Source organism: Esox lucius, chromosome 13 (assembly GCF_011004845.1).
Source record: "Esox lucius isolate fEsoLuc1 chromosome 13, fEsoLuc1.pri, whole genome shotgun sequence".
Lineage (NCBI taxonomy): Eukaryota > Metazoa > Chordata > Actinopteri > Esociformes > Esocidae > Esox > Esox lucius.
In genome coordinates this window covers 36043810-36067650 of record NC_047581.1, presented here as the reverse complement: position 1 = coordinate 36067650, position 23841 = coordinate 36043810, and the positions used below count along the sequence as shown (strand labels likewise).

Genomic DNA, 23841 nt, shown 5'->3' with positions numbered 1-23841 from the left:
CATTACTCTTGCAGAAGATTGGTTGCTTTATTTTAACCAAATTTAGGCTAATGTAATAGCAGACACCCAACAGGTAATGTACAGGTTCATTTTAAGGGTGCGGACCATAACACATAAATCAAATAATTGATTAAGCTTTTGGCACATGGCTCTGTCTGTATGAGTGGTGGGCGGGAATGATGCGTTTAGAAGCAAAAACAGACTGAACACGAACATTGACTGCGTTGTTAGAGCGCACATCGTTTTGAACTGGAGTATTCAGGTCAGGTGCTACAACTACACTTCACACATTAGTCTCTTTGTTACCCACCAATAACTGGCTTGCCTACAATTATGTTTCGAACAAAACATGTGTTTGTTTAGCCAGCTAGCTGTCTAGCTTTGTTCTGATCATATTTTAAAGTTAATTTATTAAAAACAATATGTAGCTCTTTTCTAGTTATAACTTATCAAATCATTTACATTGAAATCAGAGATCCTGAAGCTTTCCTGTCAGGATCAAACCAAAGCAGGTAAGGCTACAATTGATTTCAACATTCAGCCCAAATCAATAACCCATATATTAATGAACGTTTATCTTCAGGTATATCACATTGCAGGGGGAGTTCTGCTAATTATTTTTCAACAAGTTACAATGCATTCACTAACCATGCACTTTGACTCTGAGCATTGTTTTTACATGAATATATTTACAAATTTCCAAGGTGGACAAACAATTTTTTTCTCCAGAGTTGCACTTGTATCCTTGCACTTGTATACATATACTTTTTAATTTTGTGCGGTATTGTGCTCACAGCCCCTGGTTGTCCTTCATTCCCTCCCATGCATTCCATCTCCAGCCTGACTACACAAGTCGTTTGTTTTAGTCTTTACAGTTGCAGTCCAGCCTGTTCTTGAAGTCAGACTGGGCAATCGGCTTCTAGTGGCCAATATGTTGCCATGGGAGCCAGATGTGAGTGGTTGCCATGACACTGTTTAAGGACACCTTGACCGAGTGTACACCAGATCCCCTCCCCAATCCTTCACACACACACTCCAGAAGCATCAGAGGGTCTGCGATTGGTGCCTACCTCATTGATTAATATTTGCCTCTTCAGACTTCAGACACTCGTCCCTTGTTCAAAACATAACCAGTCGTCTGAGCCAGACTGGAGTGGTAAACGGATGTTACAGATTACTGTTGCCGGAATTGTTTGGATAAGCAGGGAACAAACTTGTAATGTAGTCATGGTTTTAAAACACTTTTTTAATGTTTCGGCTAGCCAAAATGGAAAGTCCACAGCCCCTCTCCAAAAATTTCAATTTATTACAATTAAAAAAATTCCGCCACCAAAATGATTTTCCTGCTGATGCAAAGCAGCTCAAATCATGATACAGCATCTGTATGCCAGACATGTTTTAACGTGCTTCGTCACAGATGCTACGAATATATCTATTGTCCATAAACGCTTCCATATTGAACTTATAGAACATAACACAGGATGGAACCTTTATGTGTTCTCCAGCTGTGCTCATGGGAGGCAAGAGGAGACACAACTTCCCTGTGGCTTTCTATGTCTTGCTAGATCAGCAGTAGAGGATGGAGGGGAAAAGAAAGAGTCCCTTGAGCGAGTATGCAAAATACAGATTATCGTATACATAATCCACATAGAAGAAAAGAAGTGCTAAAAACATCCAGTGAGAAGTTAATAGAAAATAAGATGACACCTGCTCAGGAGTGTTAGCCATGTTAGCTTTAGCCTGTGGCTCTAATTGGGGCCAGGAGGGAGGATTTCATAATTGCTGTCAGAAGATCAAATTTAATTCTCTTCTTCGCAGTCATTGCTGTAGGGTAAAGTGAAACAAATTGTCATCAGAGATTTCTAAACGAACAAAGCTTTTAATTAGGCTGATTAGAATGCTTCTGTTAAAAGAAGGAGAGAAAGAACGTGTGATGGAATCATCAACGAATCAACGCCAACGGAACCACGTTGTCTGGTGTTAAAAGACGCCACCATGAGACGTTACAGAAGCCTGTTGCGCTTGAAAAGAAGACAAAGCGGGACCCACCCCCTAACCCGTTGCCCCCCCCCCCCCCTCCCCCCACCCCCGGAGCTGCTGAGCATCACGAGACATTGTCATCCGTGGCAAAGAACATAATTGGGTGAATATGTCAGCGATCTGTGTGTTCTTAGTGACATGGCCCTGAGCTGTTGTCATGGGGACGGGGTTATAAACATTGAAGTTAAACCCCGCCCCCCAACAGTACCATAAACTAGCTGTTGGTTAGCGGGTTGACTTAGTTGCCATCTTTATGAGTTCAGCCAGCAAAATAACACTTAGCAACTGTAGGGTTAATCAAATCATAGTGTGTGTGTGTGTGTGTGTGTGTCTGTGTGTGTGTCAACCTAGAGTCCGGGGGTGTATTCTCTGTTCCAGTCCAACAGCGTGTGTCTAAATGGTGGTTGCACCTGGGCCCTGCCGGCCTACGTGGCACCATGTGTCGTGAGGCAGCGGTTGGACGCCTGCTGTAAAACATTCCCCCTCGCAGATGTGTATTCTTGTGGAGAGTGAATGGGGGAGGCGGTGGGGAGGATAACGTCAGACGTCTTGACAGGTGGAGAACAAGAGAGGAAGAGAGAGAAGCTGAGGCCATCACTCGAAACTAGCGGGATTCAGCGTTGAACACTGGTTGAACCGCTTTCCTGTTTCTGACCATTTCTCAACCACTGCCACCACTGCACTTCTGTCCTCCTGGTATGCATCCTCACCTGGAGCGAGTCCACCCAGTTGTCTTTTCACGTTTTGGCGAGGATTGTTTCTGCCAGTCCGTCATCCTCTTCGAACACACGCCACGGAAAGACTGACTGCTCACGCCACGGCAATGATTCATTTGAGCCTTTCCGGGCCCTTTCCAAATCATTGTTGCCTCCACTTCTGCTTTTTCTGCTGCCTTCTGCTCCGCTCTGGTGAGAAGGCGGTGTCACATCTACCGTAGTCTGTGTTTACAAAGACTGAGCCGTTTGGATGTCAGTTTCCACCGAATCTCAGATCTTATCTGTATGGTAAAAATAAGCAGAACACACGTCATAGTCGTTCTGCTTATGCAGGCCACTACAAGTAGAGCAGCATCTAAATTAGCACCACATGATTCACAATTTTCTGTGATTGTACATTTCACCACAGACCAATACCGCTGGCCTCTAAACCGACGGTGACCCAGTCGACCGGGGACAATCCCCTCAATCGCTGCGTGCTCTGTCCCTGAGGCAGTGCTCCAGTCCTGGCGGGCCCTTGATGCAGCAAAAAGGCAGGTAACAGGGACCTGTATTCAACCGTCCGGCAGCTCGCCCGCTCGCTCTCGTTCCCTGCTCCTAATGACGCTGTGCAGCAGCTGTAGTTTCACAGCCGTTGGCCTGCTTTCAAAGGGGGGGGGGGGGGACGCTTTGTGTCAAGCCCCCTCGTCCTTGGTGGAGTCAGCGACAGGCTGTGGAAAGACTGCTCTCACCTGTCTCCGTTTAGGTTCTGACGGATGGCTACCTGTCCTCCATTTAGGCTCTGGAAGACTATAGGCCCTGTCTGTTGGCGACGAGTGACACGCTGCAGTGCCCGGTCACAGACAACAGAAGTAGGCAGTACCCTGGACTTGAAAGGCCCTGTTTCCTCACAGCCACTCCACCTAGAGAGGAGTTACCGGGTTTTTATTTTTCTCTGAAAGCACACAGAGATGAATGGAGGACACCACTGTGTGCTGAATGGATTTCCATTGGTCCAATAACAGGAAGCCATGGCAACAACATGTTAGTTGGAAATGTGTAGCAGAGGTTCACTGGTTGATGAGGTTTCACCGCAGATATCAGCTTGCTTTGTTAGATAAGTCAACGTCCAGGGCTTTGTTATTTGAATAGTTACTTGACTATCACACTGTCTTCTCGCGTGTTCATAAAAGTATGCAAAACCTGAATTTCTCATAATGAAACTTACTTATTGTCCCCCAACAGCTGACAAATAGGAAGCTATCTATGGACGGGTCAACTTCCTTGTATTTTTATTCAGTTTAGCTAAAGAAAGAAAGGTTCCTTCTATCTTCTCTGAATTGAGCGTGCCATATAGGGCTGCTGTCTTGAGCTGTTAGAGACCAGTTTTGGTTGCCGAAAGGATGCCTTGTAATGCATGAAGAAGAATACCGCTCAAAAGCATTAAACTAGTGCAGCGCTTCCGACGACCGTTACTCAGCCAGCATTGCCACATGCATTGTCATATTTCAGCGCATTTTCTTCTGAAGCCTTTGGTCTGCTCTTATTCTACTCACAGCTTTTGCTAAAGGACATTTTGGAAAGACTTGGAGGCATTTTTGAGAAAAAAAATGGGGTTTTGTCCTCTAAGGTTACACAATCACAACGATACGTCCTGTTGCATCACCAGGAAATCCAGATCTGATGGCGGGCATTGTGGTTGTGGTGATTTTTTGGTGAAAAAATTCTCCCTGAAGATCTTGTGCCAAATGCAAGTGCAGTGTTTCATGATCCGAAGCACCATGATTCCCAAGGCTAAGATGCCGGCTCGTTGAGGTGGGCAGAAGACGTGACATTTCTTTCCTTCCATCTGTCTCTCCTCCTCTTTTGTTTTTTGGGTGTGGGGAGAGGGAAGCATGGGGAGTTTTGGTTCCCATTTTGAGCTCTCTCTGGAGCGGACCAGTTTAGGGAAGGAAGCACCTTTACACCTTTAATTGTCAGTGGCTGCTGATGTCACATCCTTCCGCTGAGTGTGCCGCATGTGTGCTTCCTGCCATACTGTCTATGAGGTCCTTGGGACGAGAGTGCCACCGGGGATAACGGCGTGTTGGGGGGTGGAGTCCAAAAAGGGGGCGGGGTAGGGGTGTCTTGAGGTGGGTCTTATGGTTACTGGGTTCATGATAAAGGGTGGCGGGTGGGCTTGGCGTTGGACAAAGGGGGCTGGAATGATGCGACGTGTGTCCGAATTGATACGCCGAGGTCTGTTATTCCAGTTAAGACGATCAGTGTCAGATACAGTAAAATAGACAGTTAATAGGAACTAGCTCCTCACTTCTCATGGTGACATGGCTTAGAAAAACATCTCTGGCTGCTAATGATCCAACTGGAACGTGACTTAATAAAACAAGGCATGCACCGTGCACGCACACACACACACACACACACACACTCCTCAGCCTGGAAGGCATTATACCACGATACACCACTGTTGAGCTAATCCCAGATGTACATTCTGCTAATCTCTTTAGCCGCTAATGTGTTAAATTTGCCCTAATATTTGCTGTGATTCACCACCAGCGCAGAGGATCACCTACGCGTGGGCGATGTTTAGGTCATTCTCTCCTGTGTGTTTCTAGAGGACGTGGGGAGGGGGAGGCAGGGATAGTCATTCGTCACTGTGCCTATCTGGGCCTGACAGACGGATGGGAGAGCATGGCGCAGCTTCGCAGTCCATGCATAGGACTCACAGCCTGTAATGACATTAGAGATACAATGAGAGGCAATACACAGTCGGCTGGCCAATGGCTCCTCTTCACCACCTCCCACAGTCACACCCAGGCTGCACAGATAAACACCTCCACACACAGCAAACAGCTCTAAACACATTTATATGCATACATATTTATATATATACATACATGTCTAGATATGTGTGTGTGTGTGTGTGTATGTATACATATATATACATACATGAGGATATATTTTATTTTATTTTATTATTTTGTGACTAAGAGAAGATATGACAGGGATGCTTAATCGAAACGGAGCTTAGAGTGTGTGTGTGTGTGTGTTTGTACTCATATTTAGATTGTTCTGAAACTGTATTAAAACTGGGTTTTTTTCGTGCTCTAAAAGGAAATGGGAGTTTATTTTAAAAGAGAGAGGGTTTATTTAATGTAGCATACACCTCCTAAAAGGTTTACTTACTGCAGTGTAATATGTTATTTCAAATCCTCACAACCGCATTTCCTATGAGGATAGAGGATACTGATGTTTTTTTTCAGGACACATGCTATTACCAAATGTGTTGCAGATGTTCTATGGGGAGAGAGCGGCTCTGCCGCCGAGGTGGGGTTTCTAGGAAAAACACCACCAATCCTGTCATGATAAATCGCTTTCTCCATTTCTTAGTAACATAGGGATATTCCTAGTTGGGTCAAAAAATAGAAAACGTCAGCATATGTTGGTGTATCCGTTCCACATATGGGCCCAGGTAGCGCATTTGGTTCTTTGGAAGTTATGGAACCAAATGTTTTTGGTTTCGCAGTGGTTGTGTGAACGAAGCCATGCGTTTCCTGACTGGTGAAGAATTGAAAATGGTGCATGTTCTGCAAACTTTTATTTTTAGATTGCCAGGAGGTTCTAAGAAAGTTTTATTACAGGTTCCTTGAGAGATTTTATTAACATTTTTGAATGGCATCTTTAAAAATATCACTAAATGTAAAAAAATTAAAAAAGGAAAGTCAGAAATGCCTTTTAGGTAATAATCATACAAATATGTATTTGTACTATGACACAGCACCACTGATTCAAACCTATGCCCTTCACTTGTCCATTGAAGGTATTATTCCTCTCTGCTTTCTGGATAATGATAATGAAGATGTCATAGATAGAGCATTTAAGATGTCTCTATAGAGCAAATCATTTTCAATATTCAATCAGAATTAATTTAAAACTAAACAAGCCCATATTTATTCAGATGACAAATTACTTGCTTAATGTGAGAACACAGTGTATGTTTTAATGAAATATCATTATTATTTTTTTATTCAAAAAAATTACAGAAATAACCATAGAATAACTTGACTTCTTAACGTTCTCTAAACTAATTGATAGCAGAACCTGAAATAGAACCATGAGGAAACCTGTAGGGAACATTAGGCCGATGTTCTGATATTCCCCATGCAGATCATTGTGAATCTAAACTATTGGAAGACATTAAATAGACCCATCTGTAAACCTGTTATGTTGAGCTACTGACATAAAAAGAGAAGAACAGTGTTTCACCATTTTCTGTTAACTATTTCAGAACATTGCCAATGTCAAACCACTTGGAGAATGTTCCACAAATGTTATTAGATGTAAACAAGTATGTTTATGTATGTTTATCAAATACCAAGAAAATATATTTGCTTTATCACATTCCTCAAACTGAGAATGCAAAACTATCCTGCATCACCCCCAGAACATTGTAAAATTGAAAGCTGTAAAATTGCCATAGAACAACAAGCACACAATCACCAAGGTTCTCAGAAGGGTGTTTGCTATCTGGGGAGGAAGTGCGTTTCAGAGTTGTGTTGCCCTTCACAATAAAGAAAACTCTCTGTCTATTTCTCCCTTTATATTCCTTTTCCCTGTTTCAAAGAGAGAAATAAGAGCTGAGCACCAGCCTAGGTCATGTCCCTGTTTTCTGTCTCCCCCTCTATCTGATTCTCTATGGTTCACTCCTTTGTGTCCTCAATGTCAAAGCCACATTAACAAGCTACACCCTACAGGATACTGTACACATAGTCTATTAGGAGGGGAAGAAACACTGCCCACACGCTGTATATTAGTTTTTGGTGACTAAACACTTGGGAGTGAGGCGACCTAGAATCAAGCCTCGTGGTGCACAGTGTTCCCATTGGCCTCACAGCTCTACTTCTCAGAGAGAAAGAGATACAGAGGGAGAGATTTAGAGTGGCATAAATGGAGAGAAAGAGTGTCCATTAGATCTATGTGCTGAATCTCCCTCAGTCTTCCTAACAGATGGGAGGGTCGTGGGTTGGGTTCTTCCCCCCCCCCTCCACGAGAGCCCTGGTGCCTGTTCAAAGATCCATCTTTCTGCTTCTCCCTCGTTCTCTTGTTCTCCCTCTGTTAGCTCTCTGTAGGCTTCATGTCACTGAGTCCAGACTGTCCTCTACAGGTATGGCCACCATCTAAACTCAATTTCCCATTGTTTCCCAATGTCCTCTGTGACCTTAGCAGTGACCCCAATTGTCCTTCCCCAGTTGTCACACTAAATGAGGCCCCCACCTGTCTCACGGTGTCAGGAATAGGGGATGGGGGAGAGAAAAAGAGAGGGATTTATTCTGTCTTTTCTTTCCTCTGTTTGCGTGGATCTGCCCTCTCCCCATATGCTTGGTTTTGGGATTAGTGAATTGGCTTAGTGTGGCGGAGAAAGCTTGTTAGTCTTTTCTCTCCCTCTCTTCCTCCTTGCTTGCAGTCCCATGGTAATGCCAGTCTTGTCCCATTTTCTCTTTCAGTGGACATTACAGAGAGACAGTCCTACCTTCTGGTGATTTCTCAGTCTCTCTTTCCCTCTCTCACCTCTCTCGTCTCTCTCCATCGCTCCTCTTTCTCTCTTTTTCTTCCTCTCATTTTTTCTCCTCTCTCCCCCCCTCTCTGTAATGTCCTCCCCATCAGGCTTGCCATGGCATGTCTCCTGGCAGGACAGTGTCCGAGGGGTAAATTGGATTGTGCGGCTCTGTTGTAATCTGTCAGGTTGGAGGGTGCTTACCGTCACCAGCCATTCCTTCATGGCCAGACCTGGAGTGGGGGTGGGATGTGTTGACGTCTGGGGGGAGGGGGGCGTTCTCCGGGAGGACTGAGTCGACTTGTGCTACAATAGGATGGGAGTGTGTCGAGTGGGGGAGCAGAAGCAGGCCCACCTTGCCTCGGGCAGCGTTGGTTTTCGGCGCCAAAGCTGGGATTAAATGTTCAGGACATGAGCTTAGTCTTACTGTTCCAGTTACGCAAGGACCACGGTGTTCCTCCAGACAGTGTTGACATACAGAGGCTTGGGGAGGAGGAAGCTGGAGCCACCCGTGAAACACAGCAGGCCTGGGAGGTCTCGTCTGTCAGATTCTCATCGAGTGATACTGGGCTGACCAGGGATTGATTTGTTGTTGTTGTTGTTTGTAACAGCCCTGGTCCAGGCTCTGGTGTTAGTTTGTTTGAAGACAGTCCTTCATCTCTCTGACAGCACTGTGATGTTGTCTGTGAAAATGTCTAAAGGTGTGGTTATCATCGCCATGGAAAGTGTCTCTGAAGTTGTTTTAGTGTCCATGTTGTTATGGTCAGTGCTGCGTTCCCTTGATACGGTCGCTGCTCTTGTTTCTATATTTGTGTCAGTGCTGCTTCAAACCATCATCACATGAGAACAGTTTTGTCACAAGGGTGCGAAGAAGAGCATGCCTTTATTAAGACATTAATGGGATCATTATACATTGTGATTGGGAGATAATAGAAACATAGAGAGAGCGAGAGAGACTAAATTGTATCCAGCCACATTCATAACTTCCTGGACTTTTACAGGCTCAATTATACACAAAGTGTCAAATAACAACAACGTTAATTTCCTCTTGGCCTCAGTATATTAAATCTGAGACACGGTCAACTTAGAAACAGGGATGATACATTAGGCTATGGGATGATACATTAGGCTACGGGATGATACATTAGGCTATGGGATGATACATTAGGCTATGGGATGATACATTAGGCTATGGGATGATACATTAGGCTACGGGATGGTACATTAGGCAATGGGATGATACATTAGGCTAAGGGATGATACATTAGGCTATGGGATGATACATTAGGCTATGGGATGATACATTAGGCTATGGGATGATACATTAGGCTATGGGATGATACATTAGGCTATGGGATGATACATTAGGCTATGGGATGATACTTTAGGCTACGGGATGATACATTAGGCTACGGGATGATACATTAGGCTACGGGATGATATATTAGGCTTCGGGATGATACATTAGGCTTCGGGATGATACATTAGGCTATGGGATGATACATTAGGCTACGGGATGATACATTAGGCTATGGGATGATACATTAGGCTAAGGGATGATACATTAGGCTACAGGAGGATACATTAGGCTATGGGATGATACATTAGGCTACAGGAGGATACATTAGGCTACAGGAGGATACATTAGGCTATGGGATGATACATTAGGCTACAGGATGATACATTAGGTTACAGGATGATACATTAGGCAATGGGATCTGTTTGCCTTGATGTCAGTAGAGTTCACTACTTACAAGTGGCCTGCAGGAAAACAGGTGTTTTAACTCTGGAAATAATTTCCACCTGTGTTCCTAATGCAAGATGACATGGGTGTGTAACTGATAAGAGGTGTGTGTAACTGATAAGAGGTGTGTGTAACTGATAAGAGGTGTGTGTAACCGATAAGAGGCGTGTGTAACTGATAAGAGGCGTGTGTAACTGATAAGAGGTTTGTGTAACTGATAAGAGGTTTGTGTAACTGATAAGAGCTGTGTGTAACTAATAAGAGGTTTGTGTAACTGATAAGAGGTGTGTGTAACTGATAAGAGCTGTGTGTAACTGATAAGAGCTGTGTGTAACTGATAAGAGCTGTGTGTAACTGATAAGAGCTGTGTGTAACTGATAAGAGCTGTGTGTAACTGATAAGAGGTGTGTGTCTACCATGGGCAGTTATTACCAATTCCAATATCAGGCTTTGAGGTCAAAAGGCACTACAGTGTGCTGATGGGGGCATTTTGAGGGGCTGTTTCATACAGTATATCACTCAGTAAACACAGATTCAGGTTAGAGGAAGGTTCAAATAAGATGGGAATGATAGGGTAGGGAAGTGTGTGTGTGTGTGTGTGTGTGTTTGTGTGTGTGAGAGAGATAGATTGACATGTCTTTTGGTGAAGTGATGTCGTCTTCCACATCAATGTCTCCGTTCGTGCTGCCAGGTGCTCGAAATCTTGTTCAGGAAGGATTGAAAAAGAAGAGGGAGAAAAGAAGCAAGATGGAGGGTTTTTAATGCGACGGCGCTGACAGCTCCCCTGCATTGCACTGAGCTTAAATAATGGGATGCTCATTTGCATAACGAGGGACGTTATCACCTCTACTGTCAAAAGAAAACACAACAACTGTTCTCTTGCTCTTCCCTGAGATAGATTGGGTTGGCCTACTTTAGCACTCTGGAGAGAAGTACCAGTCATCTGGCATACCCAGGCTCACACTGTCTCATACCCTTTGGAAGTTAGCTATCGGCCCAGCTCAGCTCAGCCCACACACACATGCACACAGACACACACACTCACAAACACCCTAAAAAACAGTCACACATACAGGCATGCACAACAGCCAGACATGGAAGCACTCATTAATTACATTGATGATAAAAGATAAAGTTATAGTCTTATTGTAATTTAGACAATGGTATGTTCTACATCCATCCCAAGCCTGTCTCCCCGTCTAGTGTTTTGTCAGCGTGTTTGAGGTAGACGAGTCAGACCTCGCAGTATTCCTGTCAGCAGACTGGTGTTTTTCAGGAGGAATAACTGTGTTTCTTAGTCTGCAGCTAATGTTACACCATGGCTGATTAGAACATTTAAGTTAGCGGCACTTCCAAAACACTGTCAAACTCTTTGTGAACGAGGAGAGATCCTGACAGCGCTGTCAGAGGCAGCACGGTAACGTAACCATCCTGATTTGCATGATATCGGCGGCGAAAAATACAGCGCTGCTCTCACAACATGTTGACAGATTCTTTGTCTTTCTTCAGCGTCCCTTGTGGCTGCGATGATGCGACTTCCCTCCCACACCCAGACCCCCCCCCCCCACCCCCCCCCATCCACTGATTTCTTTTTGTTGCCATATCATGTCATCTCACTTTATGCTTATCCTCTCTCTCTGTCCTTCTTCCTCTTTCACTCTCTATCCTCCTCTAATGCAGGTGTGTATGCTGGAATCTTTGAATTGATCGCGGCGATACAAGAGAAGAGAAGAAAGGCAGAAGAAGAGCGAGGGAAGAAAGAAGAGCGAGGGAAGAAGGCATCAAGTTCTTTAGGGGGAGGAGAGAAGACGAAGACGGGGACGATGGGGAGGAAAAAGATTCAGATCACGCGGATAATGGATGAGCGCAACAGACAGGTAAGAAGGAGGAGGGACGATGGATGAGGGGAGGGTTGGATGACGGGTGGGTAGGGGAGGGGAAACACTTTATTGGCGGTCTGGGAAAGAGGACTTTAGGGTGTGGCACATGAAATCTTTAGGGAGTCTTGATGGGATGACGATGGCGGGGGGTAGGAGCGTGTGGGCGGTTTTGGGTTGGAGGTTGGCTGGTTCCGGGTAATCTGGGGCTTTGCATCGGGTCAGTACCGGGTCTGTCTTTGCTAAACGGGCCCCTTCTGAGGGCACCCTGTCACACCATCGCATCGTGTCACAGCGTCACGCACTCTAGCTCACGGCCGTGGAACATTACTGTGGTGCGGTGTGGTGGAGGGCAAGAGAAAACCGTTCCAAACGACTGGAGACGGTTTGTTGGAGGTGACATCGCAGCGCAGACAGAGCAGACAGAGCAGACAGAGCCGACAGAGCAGACAGAGCGGACAGAGCAGACAGAGCAGACAGAGCAGACAGAGCGGACAGAGCAGACAGAGCGGACAGAGCGGACAGAGCAGACATAGCGGACAGAGCAGACAGAGCGGACAGAGCGGACAGAGCAGGGACCAGGTGTAAACCTGACAGAACTGAGAGGAGGCACCATCTGTGGCACGGCCGGTTGTTAGGCCTCTAGCCTTCTTCTCGCTGTATTTTTAAAACACACAGCTAGTGTGGGTACCTGCAGCTGGACAAGCCGACACCATCGCTGTCCAGTTGTTTCAGTAATGTTTCCATTTCAGATGAAGAGGGAAACGTGTGGATGGACTTGGTAAATGAACGGAATTCACTGTGCTGTTAAGACCCCATTCAAAGCACTGGCTTCATTTGTGGCCTTCAAAATCACAGCCCTGGAAACGGATATGGAACTCTCTCTCTCTCTCCCCCTCTCTCTGCCCTCCAGGCCCACAATCCACCAATTCCTGTGGCACCAGTGACCAGCGCCACTCTGTCACCTCCCTGTCAGGTCAATTGGATCCATACGCTGCTAATTCAGCTCCGCCCCCTCCCTGTCACAGGTCACCCAAACTCGTTCTGACCCCCCCCCCCCCCCACTGATCTGTGAACCATTATCCATAATATGTAGTCATGACATTCGATAGTGATTGCATCTTGCACACTAGAGCCATTGAACAAGGTTTAGATTTCACTGGCTCCTCAAGTCTCTTACAGTATACACTGTAATGGGACTCACTTCACGCTGGCATTGTGATTTCATATGAAAGAATGGTAAAAGATCTATTGGATTCTCCTGAAGTGGCAGTTGAAGCTCGGTGACCTGAGTACTTGTTAGTGAGACGTGGACCGAAGAAATAAGCGAGAAGTTGGTTGGAGAGCAGTAGTGGAGCGGAACTGTTAGGGACTCAGTTATTTCCTGCTCGGCTGTATGTAACATTTCTACAGCACAGCTTATCGGAGTCGTGGGTAATGAAGTCGAAATGAGAATAGAGACGGAGTACGGGAGAGGTCAGAGAGTTAAGAGGGGAAGACTATCGCGTTGCACCGGCGCTCAAACTTCCTGTCTGCTTTTATCTCTGCGTCCTCTCCCTGTCCCACCGCAGACCGGGCTCACCGGGCGCACCAGGCACTCCGGCTCCCAAGGATGAGGAGGGGAGAGAAGGAGACAGGAAGGACACCTGAGGGGAATTGATGCCACAGATTTCCGGGCTGCTTCACTTACAGCGAGACATTAGAAGGAAAGCGAGAGGAGGGGTAGAGAGAGAGAGAGAGAGAGAGAGACGTGTTTTAAAACTTTTTGAACTTCTGTTTTACACCTCCAGTAATCCCTGCTTTGTTAAGCATTGTTTTAATGTATTTAATTGATATAGAATTCATTTTAATTTAATAAGAATCTGTTAGATAAATCCCCAAGACAAAAAAAAGTTGCTCTTTTACTGTTTCCTGGACCATAGCAATGACAGAAAGGGTATTTCAAGTCGTAGACAAGTCAGAAGTGTATCAGCATTACCATCACAAGATGTACATAGACCTTTGCCACAGGAACACAAAAATATCTATATATTTCTTTGGTGCTTGTTTTTATCTTGTTGGAACGGTGGCATGGGCTCTGCATATTTTCACTTCCCCTTTGAGGAAACCTCTGCACGCTCCGGCCAAATAAACATCAGAGGTGTTACCTTTAGCCTCCACATTTTTCACATACTTGTGCCGTTTTCATGCAAACAAGCTTCCAGCCTGCCCTGAACCAAGCCCTCAGACAATCAAGCCATACACACCAAGGAATAGATTAAAATCTGTTTGAATGCCTAGTTTTCTCCTGCTGGTATTTCTGGGCCATCAGGCCAACGTGTCAATCCACATTTCACCCCTAATGTCATATTTCATATTGTTGCTATGACAGCCCTGTCCAGTCCTTATAACAAACACTCCTCCTTCCTCTCTGGGTCCTCTCCTGGCTCTCTGTTGAGTGGCACCGTTCTGTTAGGGCCTGTCTGCTCCACGCCGCCACCCACCGGGCCTTGATGCCCACCGCGGCGCCATCACAGCGGGCATGGGTCCTTGGTCTCTCTGGGCGGCCACTTTGGCGTGCCACCCCCAGGCCCTGAAACACTTCCCCAGAGCAGGGCTAGCATAGCCAGGCCTCCCCGGCGTTGACTGGCTGCCCAGAGCTCTTCACAGAGGGCAGTAGTGTGTGAAGGCTGGCTCCCAGCCCCCCAGCCACTCAGACCCTCTCCTACCCCCGGGCACATGAAAGAGCCCCCTGTGCCATAAAGGCAAGGGCCACAGACAGAGAGCAGACTCACACACGCACACACACACGCGCACACACACGCACACACACACGCACACACACACAAACGTATATTAAGATATTTCTTGCGGCCATACTTGCTCAAACCTATTATACACTCAGGCCCCTGGTTGGACGCACGGAAACACACACGTTTGTATTTAATACACAGAAACCGTGAGATAAACACCACCGGCCTCTTGTCATTAACAAGCAGGCCAGCCATGGCAGGGTCAGGCCAAGTGGGTGGAACAGGGGGTAAAGCAGATTGACGTATCTGTCCGTCCTGTTCAGCTGTGTGTGTGTGTGTGTGTGTGTGTGTGTGTGTACGTACGTACGTGTACGCGTGCATGTGTGTGCAACTGTGCACGTGTGACAGTGGGGGGTTGTAGGTCGCCAAGGGCAAGAACCCCTATGGTTGGGTCAGAGGCTAAACATGGATGAGGTCATCAGTCAAAGAAAGTAGAGACGTGGCAACGCCAGCCCCCCCCCCCCCCCCACATGGAGAGATTCGGGCCCTTCGACGAGGGAGCTTCCTCTTCCTCTTATGGAGCCAAACTCCGACACATTGCGAAGAGACGTGGTTCTTCCACTTGTGACAATTGTGCCGTGTCTCCAATCAATGGTGGTGGGGTGAGAAAGCTTGCGAGGGAAATTAACAGCAGGAAAATAATGAGGCCCTCAGGGTATCTCCTCACCCCTGCACTCCCCCTCTCTCCCCATTTCCCACCTCCTCTCTCCCCTTCTGCTTTTAGTGATGGTAATGTCTGTGAACCGAGCTCCTCTGTGTCAGCCTGCTCAACCCTGGGAGACCCCACAGAGAGAGCGCCGGCAAAAAAAAATAACTCTCATCTTCTCGTCTTTACAGGCTCTTTTGTCAACTTATATTCTATTTCCTCTTGTGCTTTTCCTCCCCACTTTGTCGTCTCTTCCTGCATTTTGGACGATTACCATGAAATGTATGGTAAAAAAAAAAAAAGATATGAAGTGATTATTGTCTTTCACCAAATGTTTCCCTCCTAATCCCTCAACTGCAAGCTCTGTGCCACGTATTTTGGTCAATCTCGCCACTGACACAGCCCTCGCAGGCAGCGCCCAGATTATTGGAATCGGGCAGTGGATATATCACTTTCCACTTGTGGTTTTACAGCATAAACAGGAACGTACTGAGCACAGCCGTCCTCTGACTGAAAGGTTTTACTCAGAAATCACTACCTGGGAAAATCCAATCACTGCCTCAACCAGTTTATAAACTGTAATGTAAGATAATTGTTCATACATGACTAATTGATAGAATTGAATTAATTAACTCGGATTGAAATGTAATCTCCTGCATAGGAGCTTCATTTTTTTCACTGTCCACTGAAAGACAGGCATTAGGAGTATGCAGGGGCTGGATGATGGTTGAGAGTGCAGTAAGCATATACTCTATTAGAGACCTCAGCCTGGAACAAAGCTCCTGTTTGTCATCATTCATCCACTGCTGCCTGTTTGGCCCAGAGGGAGAGTTCAGTACCAGGTCTTGGGCTCCTTTCTGTATTCCTTTAGCGTGAGGAGCCCATCTCTTCCTGCTTTGGCTACTGACAATGGGACAAGTGTTGGTGTGGAGGGGGGGGGGGGGGGGGGGGGGGCGGTGGCATGAAGTGCTGCCGTGTGTGTGTGTTTTCATTTATGTGTGTGTTTGTGTGTGTGTGTGTGTGTGTGTGTGTGTGTGCATGGCCGCGTGCATTCATTTATGTGAAGTGTGTATGATGTGTGTGTGTGACAATGTTTTACACTGTGTTTGGGCATGCGCGCGTGCGTGCGTGTGTGTGTGTGTGTGTGTGTGTGTGTGTGTGTGCTTGGTTAAATGGTTGCTCTGGGTCTCTGTCTCTCTCTCCTCCCCCCAGGGAAGTGAAGGCAGGAGGTGGGAAGCAGAAGCGAAGCCATTGTGAAGGGGAAGCCACTGGGCTCTTCCTGTTATGAGAGGAAATGCATATAAATGTGCTTCCTGTGCCCCCTCCCACTCTCCCCTCCCTCCCTCCCTCTCTCCTCCCTCCCTTTTTACCATCCCCATTATGTGGCAGAACATCAGCCACTCCATGGCCTTTCTTTTTTGTTCTCCTGTTTTCGCCCCATCTTCACTCTCTTTTCTGGCCTATGGCGGTTGAACGACTCCATGGTCCTCCCAGTGTCATGGTAACTATCTTGGTCTTGAGTGGACAGAGATGAAGGAGCCTGGGCACCAAGGCTGGGAATTGCAAGGAACGTCGTAATGCGATATATTCACGATACTTAGGTGCAGATATGATGTGCATTGCGACTGTCATAATTCTTGCAAAATGTATTGTGATACATATATAGTTTAGTGATACTTCCCGAAGAGAATATTCTGCCGAAACCATACAATAATAGATTATGTCAATCATTTGCCTAAAACATTTTGCTGGAGTTTAATTATTAAAATGTATTTGACATGACAGGAGTACATTGAAGGGGTTATCCGCCCAAAACAACACATTCCTATGACACACGCACACAGTTAAATCATACAATGAGTTAGTAACCAACATGTGAAATTTGTTGAAGAAATCTGATGAGACCCGTGTTTCCTACAAAACCCACAATGCAATGCTCTTCCTGGAGACTGGCTCTTCCCGGCTAAGGGACACGTTAGTTATTTATTGTGAGGGTGGCCTGGTCAAACTCCAGGTATCCACAGCACGCCTCCTTCATTGACATTGGTTATATTGAACTGGTGCAACTAACTCAGACAACAACTTTCAATCCAAAAAAGCTGTAGCTTTTGCGGGATTGTGGTTCAGTAGCACCTAAAATGTTGCTGAAATTCCAAGTATAAAGCAGATGTGATTCCTGTTATGATTATTAGAAAGGCATGTTTGTACTACATAACATATATTTCTACCCGAATTTTGCTATAAACGGGCTGCTGAATGGAAATGTATCCAATATTGCTCCAGTGTAGGGAAATGCAATAACACTATGCAGGGGAAGGATAGAATTAACTACTTTAAGAAAACCTACACAAAGCACTTTTCAACAGCTCTAAAAATATCTCACTGCAATCCTCTCCAGAGTAAAAATAAAAGTTCCAACATGCAAACTGTTTCAGTAGTGTATTAGTCTAACAGCGCAGTGTGTACTCTGAGGAGATATAACAAAATGCGCTTGGCGTTAGAGATGGACAGGTGTGTTTTAGATAAGTAGGCCTATGCCTGTAAAATCTACTGACTGATTTGGCAATCTGGAGTGCATCGCTTAAATATGTAACCCAGAAATAATTGGTTAATTTTTACATTGCCAAAAAGCATATTGCAATACATTTCTGTATCTTCCCCTCGTTCCTCCTGTAGAGAACAGTGCAGTGTTTGTGTAGTCTGGATGTAGCCCCCGACCAGGTGACACGCTCTCTCTGGAAACCCCAAACACAAAGGTCTCTGGTAATTTCCAGCGCTCACTATGACCTCATGGTTCCTCCTGAGACCGTTATGTGCAGCCATGCGTTTTGCATTATGGGGCCCTTGAGACGTGCGCAGTTAAAAACACACTCATTCACAGTTTGTTTGACACTTCAGGGAGTATACTATTTTACCTAGCGCTCCTCTGGCCCTGAAGGCTGCCGAGGTGCTACAACCGTGTCCTGTGATTAGCAGGTTGAGGCGCTGATCACGCGCAGCCCTGTAAGGAAAGGGAGGACTTAAAGAGAGGGCGTACCTCGCCTGGCTGGTGTTTTAACAGCGGGGTTGGAGACACTCTGGAGCAAGATCTCCCCCCCACTCCATTCAAGGCATGAGGACTGGTTACAAAGTGGAAGTGGGACCAGAGCAATAGTTAGACAGCCCTTAGCAACAGTAACTTCCTGCTGTGACATCACCAGCACAAGGTTTATGTCTAACAGCTAGGTCACATGTTGGCATCATGTGAGGTCAGTGAGTCATGGTGTTGCGTTTTGCCAAACCGACCAGTGAAGCTCAGCACCATTCCCAGAACTAGCTGGACCTACCTGCCTACTCTGCATTCCCGACATGAATTGCACTAAAACATGGCCGAGAACACGCTGGCTGTTCTGAGTTCTGTGTATGTGAATTTCTTTTAAACATCAGTGTTAAAAGTGTGGATTGGGGGTGGTGTGTAATTTCACCCCTCAGCTGTATTTTGTCTATCAGATTTTGAGGACACTATATGGGCCCCTTCTGTCCCTGGATGCTGAGAATGGCTGTGTGCTGCTGGAACTTCTTTTATAATATCGGTGTCAGTTTAAAGTGAGTGGGCGACGTCAGCCTTGGGCCCGACTGATACTAATGTGTCTTTCACTGGAATGGATCTTGAAGCCTCTGGCACCCAAATTACCTACAACACCCCTGCACAGCACAGGACGACACCATATAGGACCTGTTTAGGATGAGCCTCACATGACCTCACACGACCTCACGCGTCTTATTGAGCGTGTGGCCCCGGCACGTTAGGCATGGTCTTGTGTGTTCAGATCTGTCTCAGGGTATTAGAGATTTTAGTGGTCTTGTTATGACAATGAATCATCCAGTTGCTACCTGCCTCTGGTCCCTGCGTCTCAACATGGGTTTGTTTGGTCGCATTTGGGCATGACTGTAAATGTCACTGTGGTATTTAAAGCCCGAGGGAGGCTTGCATGCGATTAATCAATGGAGTAGTGTATACGTCTCTAGCCTTTGTCATGCGCCATGGTACATGAAGTTGAATGCCTCTCCTGTCTCTTGTTTCACCTCTGTAGTCTTTGCACAAAGTTTCTGGTGGCATAGTGGTGATGTCATCCGCCAACTCTGAGGGAAGGCAGAGGCAGGTTCTGGGGTTCATCTGAGGTTGGCCCGTTCAGGGCGGCTCAGCTCCATTCATCGTAGAGGCGAGTGCGATAGATATCGTTTGATATTGGATTTCTGAGATGTATCCTGTCCGATTGCGTTTCAGGAAAGGAAAGGCAAAACTATCGATGTCTTCCTTCTCCTGTTTCAGTCCTGGGAGTTTCTCAGCTGCGGAAGACCTCTAGGATACTATGAAGGTCACCTGCATTGAGACGTTCATTTATTCATTCACTGATACATTGATCTGTTCTATCCATAGCAACAGTTTTAACTTCGGAAATGTCACAGCGGACCTGAACAGCTGGCTGGTCCGATAATGTTATCCCGATTCGTTTTGAAGATGTGTGTGATTGGTTTATCTCTGGTGTTTTTAGCTTTTAGGTTTTGGCTTGTGTGAGGCGTCAGGAGAGAATGAATGTGACAAACGTTTCAGTTAATCAACATGCCTCGATCATTAGCAACCAGCTGGGCACTGTTCTAGTCGCTCCCTCTCTCACTTTATCTCTCTTTCGTTATGTCTCTCTCATTATATCTCTTATTCTGGTGAACGGTCTTGGTGACCTGGACTGGACAGGTGCCCGGAAAAGGGGGCTGTAAAATCTGTCTTATTGTCCTATCAATGCCCAGGTAATTATGAGGTTATCACAGGGTCATAAACCCATCAGATCCCCTTCCATGCAGCCCAGAGACCCAGCAGAATAAGAAAGGACAGAGTTTATGATGCCAGACACCTAGCAGGTTTCACCTTGAACATATAGCCTGGGTTTCAGTGTTTAACCTTCAACATATAGCCTGGGTTTCAGTGCGCTGATGTTGGTCAAGTTATTACCCCGTTGCTGAAGGCCCAGCAACATGAATGACAGAACAACCATTGTTCTGTGCAAACCTCCCGCTTTGCCCTTGTGAAGGTATGTGTTCGAGTGTGTTAAGTATAGTACATACGTGCAGTGTATCTACGCACTCACACACAGACACACACACAGACACACACACAGACACACTCGGGTCTCTATTTTTAAATACTGACTGTGTGGTTACGGTGTGGCAATGTTTTATTGTATCAACCCAATGCCTCAAGGCAGATAGAAACTCAAGCAGTTACCAGTAAATGTTGCTGAGGTATACTCTCACAAGCCCACAATAGAGACGTGTGGGTGTCTGTGGGTGTGTGTGTGTTTGTCTCTGTATGTATGTGTGTGTGTGTGTCAGTGTGTTTGTCTGTGTTTGAGAGACAGAGATAGTGGTTGATACGCTACAATTATATGATGGGTCGATATCAAGTCGCAGATGTTCCGTATTGAGCATAACCTGCAGCTGGCTCTAACGCCCAAAGAAGATAAACTCATTCTTCATTGATATCTATCTTTTCAAGACTGATCACTATCAGGTCCTTACATTTCTATTCAGCCTCTTTATTTCTTCTTACCAGAGTAGACGGCCTGTTAGAGAAGCCTCTTGGTTGAAGTGGAGAGCAGCTCTGAAATTCTTTTATGTATTCTCAGAGTCATGATTTACGAGTGGAAAAGCTCTGATTGTGCCAGATATTCCTTTCTTCATACATTATGAAGGGAAACAGTGATGTCAAGGATGGCATATTGTGTTTGTTTGTTTGTTTTTAAAAGTATTACACTTCACGATTGCATGTGGGAAAATTCTGATTGGCGTTGACCAAGAGAGCCTGTTTAGGTGTGCTGTACATGAAGTCAATATGCCAAATCCCAGCTGTCAACAAGGAAAACACGCTGAAAACCCTGTAGAATCACCCCGCGACATTCACCGTCTGACTTCCCCCTCCTTCTGTCTTCTGTAGGTGACATTCACCAAGAGGAAGTTTGGCCTGATGAAGAAGGCGTACGAGCTGAGCGTGCTGTGTGACTGTGAGATCGCCCTCATCATCTTCAACAGCACCAACAAGCTGTTCCAGTACGCCAGCACAGACATGGACAAGGTCCTGCTGAAATACACTGAGTACAATGAACCGCATGAGAGCCGGACCAACTCTGACATTGTGGAGGTGAGACCCGGACACACACACACTCACACACACATACACACACACTCTCGCACACACACTCTCGCACACACACACACACACACACACACACACCCACACACTCTCGCCCACACACTCACACACACACGCACATAAAATGACACATGATATCTAAAAGACAAATGCCTAATCCAACTACCCAAAATCACCACAATTTGACATCTGTACAGAGTATGAGACGCTCTCTTAAAGAGACAGGGCTCCACAGTCCTTTGCGCCTGATTGGTCACCAGGGTCTTAAAGAGACAGGCCTCTGAGGTCCTTAGCACCTGATTGGTCACCAAGGTCTCTAGGCTCACCAGAGTGTCGCCCTCCGTGGCGTTGTTGTGATTTCCGTTGCCGTGGGTTACCGTGACACGGACGTGCCTGATCCAAACCTAGTGGGATGCTGAGTGGTAACACGAACGACCCTTGTTACACAGCCAAGATGACCTGCCTGGCCCCGGTGGGCTACACACACACACACACACACACACACACGCTAACCTAGCTGCATCCACCGACACCCAAGCCCTCCATGAGGCAACTTACATTTAAATCAGTTTTTATTTTAAACATTCAAATAATTTAGCAGATTCGACTATCCGTAGCAGATTATGGATAACTAAGACGACCATCAAAACTATTAACGGTGACTACACTTTGACTCAGTGAAGTTATATGTTTTGACAGCATTCAGGTTATTTAACATAGTCTCAGTAGCTAGGGTCTCAGCTAGCGTCTCGGTAGCTAGCGTTTCTGAAGCGGTGTTCTACTTTTCTAACGTGAAATGGAAGTTGGGTGTCAGGACAAAGAGCTCTAACTGTGCTGACAAGAAGATACCCCCTTGTAGGAGTGGGACCAGAGGCGGTAGAACAACAGTGTAAAGACAGACTGTAATAGTTCATTATCATAGAAAGTATTTTACTGTTAATTACTCAGGCAGTGATTGTTATGGTCATAGATGCTTTGTTCGCCATACACTTTGCAAATGCAACAGTGTCAGATGCATTAGATTTTGTTGGTCATATTGCATTTCAAACTAGTGGACTGTATTGCAATCAAAAGTCTTAAGCAGTAGTCCAAATGCATAGCCCATTTATAGTTTTTGCCTGCCGTTTGTGGGAAAGCCTCGTGTTAACCCTATGAAATGCTCTGGAGAATTCCCCTACCACCACAGTAAAAGGAGGAGGATGAACACTCTCTCTGTGTTATTCCAATTCCATTCAGTCATTTAGCTAACCTACCAGTCTCTGTGTATGAGCCCTTTAGCATCTGTCAGTGTGTTAGAGATCATGAAGAGAGCCAGAGACCATGAAGAGAGCTGTCACATGTTTCACCAAGCTCCTGTGATCAGACCTGCAGGGGCACTGAAGCTCTTTATTAGCCCAGGGGAAGATGGCTAACCCGTTAACAGCCGTGCCTGCGGAGTGCGCTAAAGGCCCTAGCTTCTGTGATCCCGCGGCTGACATGTGTTCCGCTCACTCGCGGCGACTCGCAGCAGGAGAAATTGATCTGGAGAGGCCTTAGCCTTAGCCGTGGCGTGCTAACGGGATTGGCCACAGCGCAGCGCGAAGCACGTTTACCGTGGGAGGTGGGGGGAGGAAGGGAGGGGTGAAGATGGGGGGGTGGATCTCTCCTGCTGGGCCCTGAGTGCTGCTGCTAGGTTACGTCACAGGTGGGGGACGTGGGTGTGAGGCGGGGACGGAGCAGGCTTCTGGTTGCGGTGGTAGGAGGTCCAGTGCAGGAGGACACCCAGGGACCACACAGTTGATGCATGTGAACAGCAGCAGGGGAAAACTTCTTCTGTAACTCCTAAGACACAAATGCACACGCACACACACACACACACACAGATACACACACACACTCTTACGGAGACACACGCACACACACAGAGACAAACCAACACACAGAGATACATAACACACACCCACACAGATACACATAAAGACACACACACAGATACACACACACTCTTACGGAGACACACACACACACACACACACAAACACACAGAGACAAACCCCCACACAGATACACATAAAGACACATAGACACACACAAAGACACACACAGACACACACAAAGACACACACACACACAGACACACACACACAGACACACATACATCTCAGTGTTTCGCAGTTGGCTGCTGTGCCTGAAGGTGCAGTGGGAGGCGAGGCAGAGGTAGAGGAGCGCAGCGTGTGGGCGGCTGGCAGAGAGGCCTGCTACATTAGCAATAAAGCTCTATGTAATTAGCATGTCTTTGGTTGATAATTAGCGTTGTTGGAAGAGTG

At 46.2% G+C, this 23841-nt stretch overlaps 1 protein-coding gene across 4 annotated transcripts in view; it reads left to right on the top strand.

Moving 5' to 3' along the window:
- The window catches only part of mef2cb (myocyte enhancer factor 2cb), a 79265-nt gene that overhangs the window by 28952 nt on the left and 26472 nt on the right, over positions 1-23841 (top strand). For all 4 annotated transcript variants that reach the window (XM_034296219.1, XM_013136962.4, XM_034296218.1 and 1 more), the window contains 2 exons: positions 11714-11910; positions 21320-21523. In XM_034296219.1, the coding sequence (XP_034152110.1) occupies positions 11857-11910; positions 21320-21523 (258 nt within the window). In that variant the 5' untranslated portion in view covers positions 11714-11856. The remainder of the gene's footprint in view (positions 1-11713; positions 11911-21319; positions 21524-23841) is intronic.